Below are 12996 nucleotides of genomic sequence, written 5' to 3'. Positions count from 1 at the left end.
AGGCTAATAGTTAATATAAGACATTGTATATACCCTAGGCTAATAGTTAATATAAGACATTGTATATACCCTAGGCTAATAGTTAATATAAGACATTGTATATACCCTAGGCTAATAGTTAATGTAAGACATTGCATATACCCTAGGCTAATAGTTAATATAAGACATTGTATATACCCTAGGCTAATAGTTAATATAAGACATTGTATATACCCTAGGCTAATAGTTAATATAAGACATTGTATATATCCTAGGCTAATAGTTAATATAAGACATTGTATATATCCTAGGCTAATAGTTAATATAAGACATTGTATATATCCTAGGCTAATAGTTAATATAAGACATTGTATATACCCTAGGCCTAATAGTTAATGTAAGACATTGTATATATCCTAGGCTAATAGTTAATATAAGACATTGTATATACCATAGGCTAATAGTTATTATATTATACCAGTATATTGATGGTGGAAATCGAGGGATCTGATTGGTCTAGACATCAAACTAGCGCGTCTAAAACGAGTGATAATGCACTGCTGGTACGATAATGCACTGCTGGCACGCGTCCAAATTTTGTTCGTCTACGAGCGTTGAGTTGTAGTCCGCCGTGATACTGATAGTGAACTCTTCGAATTGTCAGAGGAGGATTTTCTCTCAATGAGACAATATTTTATGAGAAATTATGAAGGAAATTTCGAAAGCAACCCAGTCATCGCGTATTTGTTCAAATCATCGCCTACTACATGTACTAAGGTCAAGGCGCTATAGGCATGCACGAGATCGGTCCATGCCTCGGCGCGGCTGGAGTGGAAACATTGGTGAGGTGAGCTGTCCTGTCCTGTCATAAAAATGAAGCAAGGGAAAGAGGTTACACTGGCCGACTTACCATTAATCTATATAGAAATTTGTCTGGGATCCTGTCCTAGAGTATCAGTCATCAATCCGAGAGGGAAATCCTCAAACCCGAAAATCTACTGACGTAACTTCCAGTAATATAAATACATTGTAAATATCAACCTGTCTATCACTTCACCGAGTCGCGAATTCGGCCGGGAACGATCGAAGCATGCTGTATTCAATAAACCACTTCAAGTTTATACCTTGAGTCAAACAGGTTGTTTATTCATCACTGTGCACTTTTAATGAGCCGATCAATGTACAGATTATCCCTAGAAACGATTCGCAGGTAAAATAAATCCAGTCGCTGCACGACGTTCACGTTGAGGCCAAGATCAGCTGTCTTGAAAGCAGCGTTATTGTTATGCAAATTAGCCACAGGGGCGCATATGAAACGAGAAAACGTTAGTTCTTATCTTGTTTCCGATATTTTCAATATACTGGTATAATATAATAGCGATAAACCACCCCCTGGGGAAGGTATACCACTCGGTTTTGACCAGTGAACTCAATATATGCACTCGCTATCGCTTGTGCATATATTTCGTTCACTGGTCAAAACCTCTTGGTATACCATCCCCAGGGGGTGGTTTATTGCTTAAATATAAGACATTGCATATACCCTAGGCTAATAGTTAATATAAGACATTGTATATATCCTAGGCTAATAGTTAATATAAGACATTGTATATATCCTAGGCTAATAGTTAATATAAGACATTATATATAACCTAGGCCTAATAGTTAATATAAGACATTGTATATACCCTAGGCTAATAGTTAATATAAGACATTATATATAACCTAGGCCTAATAGTTAATATAAGACATTGTATATACCCTAGGCTAATAGTTAATATAAGACATTGTATATACCCTAGGCTAATAGGTAATATAAGACATTGTATATACCCTAGGCTAATAGTTAATATAAGACATTGTATATATCCTAGGCTAATAGTTAATATAAGACATTGTATATACCCTAGGCTAATAGTTAATATAAGACATTGTATATACCCTAGGCTAATAGTTAATATAAGAAACTGTATATATCCTAGGCTAATAGTTAATGTAAGACATTGTATATACCCTAGGCTAATAGTTAATATAAGACATTGTATATACCCTAGGCTAATAGTTAATATAAGACATTGTATATAACCTAGGCCTAATAGTTAATATAAGACATTGTATATACCCTAGGCTAATAGTTAATATAAGACATTGTATATACCCTAGGCTAATAGTTAATATAAGACATTGTATATACCCTAGGCTAATAGTTAATATAAGACATTGTATATACCCTAGGCTAATAGTTAATATAAGACATTGTATATACCCTAGGCCAAATAGTTAATATAAGACATTGTATATATCCTAGGCCAAATAGTTAATATAAGACATTGTATATATCCTGGGCTAATAGTTAATATAAGACATTGTATATACCCTAGGCTAATAGTTAATATAAGACATTGTATATACCCTAGGCTAATAGTTAATATAAGACATTGTATATACCCTAGCCTAATAGTTAATATAAGACATTGTATATACCATAGGCCAATAGTTAATATAAGACATTGTATATACCCTAGGCTAATAGTTAATGTAAGACATTGTATATAACCTAGGCCTAATAGTTAATATAAGACATTGTATATATCCTAGGCTAATAGTTAATATAAGACATTGTATATACCATAGGCCAATAGTTAATATAAGACATTGTATATAACCTAGGCCTAATAGTTAATATAAGACATTGTATATATCCTAGGCTAATAGTTAATATAAGACATTGTATATACCCTAGGCTAATAGTTAATATAAGACATTGTATATATCCTAGGCTAATAGTTAATATAAGACATTGTATATACCCTAGCCTAATAGTTAATATAAGACATTGTATATACCCTAGGCTAATAGTTAATATAAGACATTGTATATACCCTAGGCTAATAGTTAATATAAGAAACTGTATATACCCTAGGCCTAATAGTTAATATAAGACATTGTATATACCGTAGGCTAATAGTTAATATAAGACATTGTATATACCCTAGGCTAATAGTTAATATAAGACATTGTATATACCCTAGGCCTAATAGTTAATATAAGACATTGTATATACCCTAGGCTAATAGTTAATGTAAGACATTGTATATAACCTAGGCCTAATAGTTAATATAAGACATTGTATATATCCTAGGCTAATAGTTAATATAAGACATTGTATATACCATAGGCCAATAGTTAATATAAGACATTGTATATAACCTAGGCCTAATAGTTAATATAAGACATTGTATATATCCTAGGCTAATAGTTAATATAAGACATTGTATATACCCTAGGCTAATAGTTAATATAAGACATTGTATATATCCTAGGCTAATAGTTAATATAAGACATTGTATATACCCTAGCCTAATAGTTAATATAAGACATTGTATATACCCTAGGCTAATAGTTAATATAAGACATTGTATATACCCTAGGCTAATAGTTAATATAAGAAACTGTATATACCCTAGGCCTAATAGTTAATATAAGACATTGTATATACCGTAGGCTAATAGTTAATATAAGACATTGTATATACCCTAGGCCTAATAGTTAATATAAGACATTGTATATACCGTAGGCTAATAGTTAATATAAGACATTGTATATACCCTAGGCTAATAGTTAATATAAGACATTGTATATACCCTAGGCTAATAGTTAATATAAGAAACTGCATATACCCTAGGCTAATAGTTAATATAAGACATTGTATATATCCTAGGCTAATAGTTAATATAAGACATTGTATATACCCTAGCCTAATAGTTAATATAAGACATTGTATATAACCTAGGCCTAATAGTTAATATAAGACATTGCATATATCCTAGGCCTAATAGTTAATATAAGACATTGTATATAACCTAGGCCTAATAGTTAATATAAGACATTGTATATACCCTAGGCTAATAGTTAATATAAGACATTGCATATACCCTAGGCTAATAGTTAATATAAGACATTGTATATATCCTAGGCTAATAGTTAATATAAGACATTGTATATATCCTAGGCTAATAGTTAATATAAGACATTGTATATATCCTAGGCCTAATAGTTAATATAAGACATTGTATATAACCTAGGCCTAATAGTTAATATAAGACATTGTATATACCCTAGGCTAATAGTTAATATAAGACATTGCATATACCCTAGGCTAATAGTTAATATAAGACATTGTATATATCCTAGGCTAATAGTTAATATAAGACATTGTATATATCCTAGGCCTAATAGTTAATATAAGACATTGTATATAACCTAGGCCTAATAGTTAATATAAGACATTGTATATACCCTAGGCTAATAGTTAATATAAGAAACTGCATATACCCTAGGCTAATAGTTAATATAAGACATTGTATATATCCTAGGCTAATAGTTAATATAAGACATTGTATATACCCTAAGCTAATAGTTAATATAAGACATTGTATATATCCTAGGCTAATAGTTAATGTAAGATATTGTATATACCCTAGGCTAATAGTTAATATAAGACATTGTATATACCCTAGGCCTAATAGTTAATATAAGACATTGTATATACCCTAGGCTAATAGTTAATATAAGACATTGTATATACCCTAGCCTAATAGTTAATATAAGACATTGTATATACCCTAGGCTAATAGTTTATATAAGACATTGTATATACCCTAGGCTAATAGTTAATATAAGACATTGTATATAACCTAGGCCTAATAGTTAATATAAGACATTGTATATACCCTAGGCTAATAGTTAATATAAGAAACTGCATATACCCTAGGCTAATAGTTAATATAAGACATTGTATATACCCTAGGCTAATAGTTAATATAAGACATTGTATATACCCTAGGCTAATAGTTAATATAAGACATTGTATATACCCTAGGCCTAATAGTTAATATAAGACATTGTATATATCCTAGGCTAATAGTTAATATAAGACATTGTATATACCCTAGGCTAATAGTTAATATAAGACATTGTATATATCCTAGGCTAATAGTTAATGTAAGACATTGTATATATCCTGGGCTAATAGTTAATATAAGACATTGTATATACCCTAGGCTAATAGTTAATATAAGACATTGTATATACCCTAGGCTAATAGTTAATATAAGACATTGTATATACCCTAGGCCTAATAGTTAATATAGGACATTGTATATACCCTAGGCTAATAGTTAATATAAGACATTGTATATATCCTAGGCTAATAGTTAATGTAAGATATTGTATATACCCTAGGCTAATAGTTAATATAAGACATTGTATATACCCTAGGCCTAATAGTTAATATAAGACATTGTATATACCCTAGGCTAATAGTTAATATAAGACATTGTATATACCCTAGCCTAATAGTTAATATAAGACATTGTATATACCCTAGGCTAATAGTTTATATAAGACATTGTATATACCCTAGGCTAATAGTTAATATAAGACATTGTATATAACCTAGGCCTAATAGTTAATATAAGACATTGTATATACCCTAGGCTAATAGTTAATATAAGAAACTGCATATACCCTAGGCTAATAGTTAATATAAGACATTGTATATACCCTAGGCTAATAGTTAATATAAGACATTGTATATACCCTAGGCTAATAGTTAATATAAGACATTGTATATACCCTAGGCCTAATAGTTAATATAAGACATTGTATATATCCTAGGCTAATAGTTAATATAAGACATTGTATATACCCTAGGCTAATAGTTAATATAAGACATTGTATATATCCTAGGCTAATAGTTAATGTAAGACATTGTATATATCCTGGGCTAATAGTTAATATAAGACATTGTATATACCCTAGGCTAATAGTTAATATAAGACATTGTATATACCCTAGGCTAATAGTTAATATAAGACATTGTATATACCCTAGGCCTAATAGTTAATATAGGACATTGTATATACCCTAGGCTAATAGTTAATATAAGACATTGTATATATCCTAGGCTAATAGTTAATATAAGACATTGTATATACCCTAGGCTAATAGTTAATATAAGACATTGTATATAACCTAGGCTAATAGTTAATATAAGACATTGCATATACCCTAGGCTAATAGTTAATATAAGACATTGTATATACCCTAGGCCTAATAGTTAATATAAGACATTGCATATATCCTAGGCTAATAGTTAATATAAGACATTGTATATAACCTAGGCTAATAGTTAATATAAGACATTGTATATATCCTAGGCTAATAGTTAATATAAGACATTGCATATACCCTAGGCTAATAGTTTATATAAGACATTGTATATACCCTAGGCTAATAGTTAATATAAGACATTGTATATAACCTAGGCTAATAGTTAATATAAGACATTGTATATACCCTAGGCTAATAGTTAATATAAGACATTGTATATACCCTAGGCTAATAGTTAATATAAGACATTGTATATACCCTAGGCTAATAGTTAATATAAGACATTGTATATAACCTAGGCTAATAGTTAATATAAGACATTGTATATACCCTAGGCTAATAGTTAATATAAGACATTGTATATACCCTAGGCTAATAGTTAATATAAGACATTGTATATACCCTAGGCTAATAGTTATTATAAGACATTGTATATATCCTAGGCTAATAGTTAATATCAGACATTGTATATACCCTAGGCTAATAGTTAATATAAGACATTGTATATAACCTAGGCTAATAGTTAATATAAGACATTGTATATACCCTAGGCTAATAGTTAATATAAGACATTGTATATACCCTAGGCTAATAGTTAATATAAGACATTGTATATATCCTAGGCCTAATAGTTAATATAAGACATTGTATATATCCTAGGCCTAATAGTTAATATAAGACATTGTATATAACCTAGGCCTAATAGTTAATATAAGACATTGTATATATCCTAGGCTAATAGTTAATATAAGACATTGTATATACCCTAGGCTAATAGTTAATATAAGACATTGTATATAACCTAGGCTAATAGTTAATATAAGACATTGTATATACCCTAGGCTAATAGTTAATATAAGACATTGTATATACCCTAGGCTAATAGTGAATATAAGACATTGTATATATCCTAGGCCTAATAGTTAATATAAGACATTGTATATATCCTAGGCTAATAGTTAATATAAGACATTGTATATACCCTAGGCTAATAGTTAATATAAGACATTGTATATAACCTAGGCTAATAGTTAATATAAGACATTGTATATAACCTAGGCTAATAGTTAATATAAGACATTGTATATACCCTAGGCTAATAGTTAATATAGGACATTGTATATACCCTAGGCCTAATAGTTAATATAAGACATTGTATATATCCTAGGCTAATAGTTAATATAAGACATTGTATATACCATAGGCTAATAGTTAATATAAGACATTGTATATACCCTAGGCTAATAGTTAATATAAGACATTGTATATACCGTAGGCTAATAGTTAATATAAGACATTGTATATACCCTAGGCTAATACTAAAGGTAGAAATAAGTCTGACTGGACATTTACTTTAAGTTGATAGCAGTAATCAATACAAGTGTACTAAAGGTAGAAATAAGTCTGACTGGACTTTTCCTTTAAGTTGATAGCAGTAATCAATACAAGTGTACTAAAGGTAGAAATAAGTATGACTGGACTTTTCCTTTAAGTTGATAGCAGTAATCAATACAAGTGTACTAAAGGTAGAAATAAGTCTCACTGGACATTTACTTTAACTTGATAGCAGTAATCAATACAAGTGTACTAAAGGTAGAAATAAGTCTGACTGGACATTTACTTTAAGTTGATAGCAGTAATTAATACAAGTGTACTAAAGGTAGAAATAAGTCTCACTGGACATTTACTTTAACTTGATAGTAGTAATCAATACAAGTGTACTAAAGGTAGAAATAAGTATGACTGGACTTTTCCTTTAAGTTGATAGCAGTAATCAATACAAGTGTACTAAAGGTAGAAATAAGTCTCACTGGACATTTACTTTAACTTGATAGTAGTAATCAATACAAGTGTACTAATGGCAGAAATAAGTCTGACTGAACTTTTCCTTTAAGTTGATAGCAGTAATCAATACAAGTGCATTAATGGCAGAAATAAGTCTGACTGGACATTTACTTTAAGTTGATAGCAGTAATCAATACAAGTGTACTAAAGGTAGAAATAAGTCTCACTGGACATTTACTTTAACTTGATAGCAGTAATCAATACAAGTGTACTAAAGGTAGAAATAAGTCTGACTGGACATTTACTTTAAGTTGATAGCAGTAATCAATACAAGTGTACTAAAGGTAGAAATAAGTCTCACTGGACATTTACTTGAAGTTGATAGCAGCAATCAATACAAGTGTACTAAAGGTAGAAATAAGTCTGACGGGACTTTTCCTCTAAGTTGATAGCAGTAATCAATACAAGTGTTCGAAAGGTAGAAATAAGTCTGACGGGACTTTTCCTCTAAGTTGATAGCAGCAATCAATACAAGTGTACTAAAGGTAGAAATAAGTCTCACTGGACATTTACTTGAAGTTGATAGCAGTAATCAATACAAGTGTACTAAAGGTAGAAATAAGTCTGACTGGACTTTTACTTGAAGTTGATAGCAGTAATCAATACAAGTGTACTAAAGGTAGAAATAAGTCTGACTGGACATTTACTTTAAGTTGATAGCAGTGATCAATACAAGTGTACTAAAGGTAGAAATAAGTCTCACTGGACATTTACTTTAACTTGATAGCAGTAATTAATACAAGTGTACTAAAGGTAGAAATAAGTCTCACTGGACATTTACTTTAACTTGATAGCAGTAATCAATACAAGTGTACTAAAGGTAGAAATAAGTCTGACTGGACATTTACTTTAACTTGATAGCAGTAATCAATACAAGTGTACTAAAGGTAGAAATAAGTCTCACTGGACATTTACTTTAACTTGATAGCAGTAATTAATACAAGTGTACTAAAGGTAGAAATAAGTCTCACTGGACATTTACTTTAAGTTGATAGCAGTGATCAATACAAGTGTACTAAAGGTAGAAATAAGTCTCACTGGACATTTACTTTAACTTGATAGCAGTAATTAATACAAGTGTACTAAAGGTAGAAATAAGTCTCACTGGACATTTACTTTAAGTTGATAGCAGTGATCAATACAAGTGTACTAAAGGTAGAAATAAGTCTCACTGGACATTTACTTTAACTTGATAGCAGTAATTAATACAAGTGTACTAAAGGTAGAAATAAGTCTGACTGGACATTTACTTTAAGTTGATAGCAGTAATCAATACAAGTGTACTAAAGGTAGAAATAAGTCTGACTGGACTTTTACTTGAAGTTGATAGCAGTAATCAATACAAGTGTACTAAAGGTAGAAATAAGTATGACTGGACATTTACTTTAACTTGATAGCAGTGATCAATACAAGTGTACTAAAGGTAGAAATAAGTCTCACTGGACATTTACTTTAAGTTGATAGCAGTAATCAATACAAGTGTACTAAAGGCAGAAATAAGTCTGATTGGACTTTTCCTTTAAGTTGATAGCAGTAATCAATACAAGTGTACTAAAGATAGAAATAAGTCTGACTGGACATTTACTTTAAGTTGATAGCAGTAATCAATACAAGTGTACTAAAGATAGAAATAAGTCTGACTGGACTTTTACTTTAAGTTGATAGCAGTAATCAATACAAGTGTACTAAAGATAGAAATAAGTCTGACTGGACTTTTACTTTAAGTTGATAGCAGTAATCAATACAAGTGTACTAAAGGTAGAAATAAGTCTCACTGGACATTTACTTTAAGTTGATAGCAGTAATCAATACAAGTGTACTAAAGGTAGAAATAAGTCTCACTGGACATTTACTTGAAGTTGATAGCAGTAATCAATACAAGTGTACTAAAGGTAGAAATAAGTCTGACTGGACTTTTACTTTAAGTTGATAGCAGTAATCAATACAAGTGTACTAAAGATAGAAATATGTCTGACTGGACATTTACTTTAAGTTGATAGCAGTGATCAATACAAGTGTACTAAAGGTAGAAATAAGTCTCACTGGACATTTACTTTAAGTTGATAGCAGTAATCAATACAAGTGTACTAAAGGTAGAAATAAGTCTCACTGGACATTTACTTTAAGTTGATAGCAGTAATCAATACAAGTGTACTAAAGGTAGAAATAAGTCTCACTGGACATTTACTTTAACTTGATAGCAGTAATCAATACAAGTGTACTAAAGGTAGAAATAAGTCTCACTGGACATTTACTTTAACTTGATAGTAGTAATCAATACAAGTGTACTAAAGGTAGAAATAAGTATGACTGGACTTTTCCTTTAAGTTGATAGCAGTAATCAATACAAGTGTACTAAAGGTAGAAATAAGTCTCACTGGACATTTACTTTAACTTGATAGTAGTAATCAATACAAGTGTACTAAAGGTAGAAATAAGTATGACTGGACTTTTCCTTTAAGTTGATAGCAGTAATCAATACAAGTGTACTAAAGGTAGAAATAAGTCTGACTGGACATTTACTTTAACTTGATAGCAGTAATCAATACAAGTGTACTAAAGGTAGAAATAAGTCTGACTGGACATTTACTTTAACTTGATAGCAGTAATCAATACAAGTGTACTAAAGGTAGAAATAAGTATGACTGGACATTTACTTTAAGATCAATGCATACTGTTTATCACAATAATAAGAGTCTTCTGGTTTTCTTAAAATAATTGATGATAAATTTCTTAGATATTTTAAAATACATAAACTAAATACGAAAGTGTTTGACTACTGACCTTAATGCCTGCATTTCTCAGTAATTCAAGTGTTGGTCTGACATCAACTTGCAGTCTGTCTTCTACACCAGTGACACATAACAACTCCATATCTCTCTCTAAGCTGTCTTCAACAGCTGCTACTTTAGATGCCCTGTCTTGTACACTAAGCTTGGCTTGGTTATACCTTGTCTGAAAGATGATATATATATTATATATATAAAACTTGGTGAGTATCAATCTGCTAAGCCAGTGCTCTATACCGCAGTGGCAGAGCGCATGTGTGTGTGTGTGTGTGTGTGTGTGTGTGTGTGTGTGTGTGTGTGTGTGTGTGTAATTATATATACTTACACCCAATCTGATTAAAATGTGGTGTGTTGAACTTGGCATGACTTAATTTTTAATACCTCCTACTTTTATTGTCATTTGATCTTTTTTTGTTCTGTGAGTGCCTGATACCTACATCTGACATAATACCATATGAGTCTGCATACTGCATCTTATATTTACATGCAGCTGACTACCATAGAGACTGTCTTTCAATATAACACTCAATATTCGAAATTTAAACAAAGATAAACACCAAACAATAACGATAACATCGTTGTCTGCATTCTACCCACTGGCTATTTTCAAACTGAGTACATTTTGTATTCTAAAGTACTGTACACAAATGTTTTCGAATGTTATGCAATGTCATTAACTGTGTAAATAAACTCAGCGCTATCCTTTTGTCCGAGAATGTCTATGGTCTTGTGTCAGATGTACGTACAAGGCATTCACAGAACAAAAAGAGAAATTGCACCAAGTTCTCTACATCAGATTTTAATCAGATTTACTTACACCCAACTGAACTCAACACTTTCCATAATTTGGTCTATCTACACACACACACACACACACACACACACACACACATCTTTACATACATGCATACATACATACACATATACATACATACATACATACATACATACATACATACATACATACATACATACATACACACATGCACACACACACACACACACACACACACAAATATTGCACTCAACACCTCTTTTACAAGTCTCAGACTGGATCAATTTTGATAGATGTAGGATTGAATGCCTCTTGTATAACAATTACTGTCATATATATAATTATACAGATAGATAAACAGATATAGAAAGACAATATGTATTGAGACAGACAGTCATGCAGTCAGTCAGACAATTAGACAATATATCCCAAGAGCAGTAATGACAATTCAACAGACATTGGTGCAGGCCCAGCCAAGTAATGGTTGTGAGTGGACACACAGTTAGAATGATCTCAATTTATGAGAAACATGGCAACATGCTTACTTCAAAATCTTGGTATATGTCTTCAGACAACCTCTTCTTAGCAACTACTAAAGTCCTCAGTCCTTCTCTAGCCATGTTACCACACTGTAAGAAACAAAGCAGTGCCAAAGTACTTTAATTCATAGACTGTAGTCTAAATTACATATACCATTTATCACAACATCTTGCCTTCAATAGTTTACCATTTAGAAAAACCAATACCAAGTATCAAACCTATATGCCAAGTATTTTTTGAGTCAAGGGTTTTATGTAAGTATTTGCTCTGCTTGTGTCATTTTCAGACATGGCAAGTATACACTTTGAATGATGTATATTTTGAGATGACAAGTATACACTTTGAATGATGTATATTTGGACATGACAAGTATACACTTTGAATGATGTATATTTGGACATGACAAGTATACACTTTGAATGATGTATATTTTGAGATGACAAGTATACACATTGAATGATGTATATTTGGACATGACAAGTATACACTTTGAATGATGTATATTTGGACATGACATGTACTATACACTTTGAATGATGTATATTTTGAGATGACAAGTATACACATTGAATGGTGTATATTTGGACATGACAAGTATACACTTTGAATGATGTATATTTGGACATTACAAGTATACACTTTGAATGATGTATATTTGAACATGACAAGTATACACTTTGAATGATGTATATTTGGACATGACATGTATACACTTTGAATGATGTACCGGTATATTTGAACATGACATGTATACACTTTGAATGATGTATATTTGGACATGACATGTATACACTTTGAATGATGTATATTTGGACATGACATGTATACACTTTGAATGATGTATATTTGGACATGACAAGTATACACTTTGAATGATGTATATTTGAACATGAC

At 30.8% G+C, this 12996-nt stretch overlaps 1 protein-coding gene across 4 annotated transcripts in view; it reads right to left on the bottom strand.

Moving 5' to 3' along the window:
• LOC144437116 (putative phospholipid-transporting ATPase IIB) overlaps positions 1-12996 on the bottom strand; it is an 82114-nt gene that overhangs the window by 19963 nt on the left and 49155 nt on the right. For all 4 annotated transcript variants that reach the window (XM_078125970.1, XM_078125971.1, XM_078125972.1 and 1 more), the window contains exons 15-16: positions 12108-12191; positions 10783-10953 (exon numbers count right to left, since the gene is read on the bottom strand). In XM_078125970.1, coding sequence (XP_077982096.1) covers positions 10783-10953; positions 12108-12191 — 255 coding nt within the window. The remainder of the gene's footprint in view (positions 1-10782; positions 10954-12107; positions 12192-12996) is intronic.

This window comes from Glandiceps talaboti, chromosome 7, assembly GCF_964340395.1.
Source record: "Glandiceps talaboti chromosome 7, keGlaTala1.1, whole genome shotgun sequence".
Lineage (NCBI taxonomy): Eukaryota > Metazoa > Hemichordata > Enteropneusta > Spengelidae > Glandiceps > Glandiceps talaboti.
This window is presented reverse-complemented; position numbering and strand designations above follow the sequence as displayed.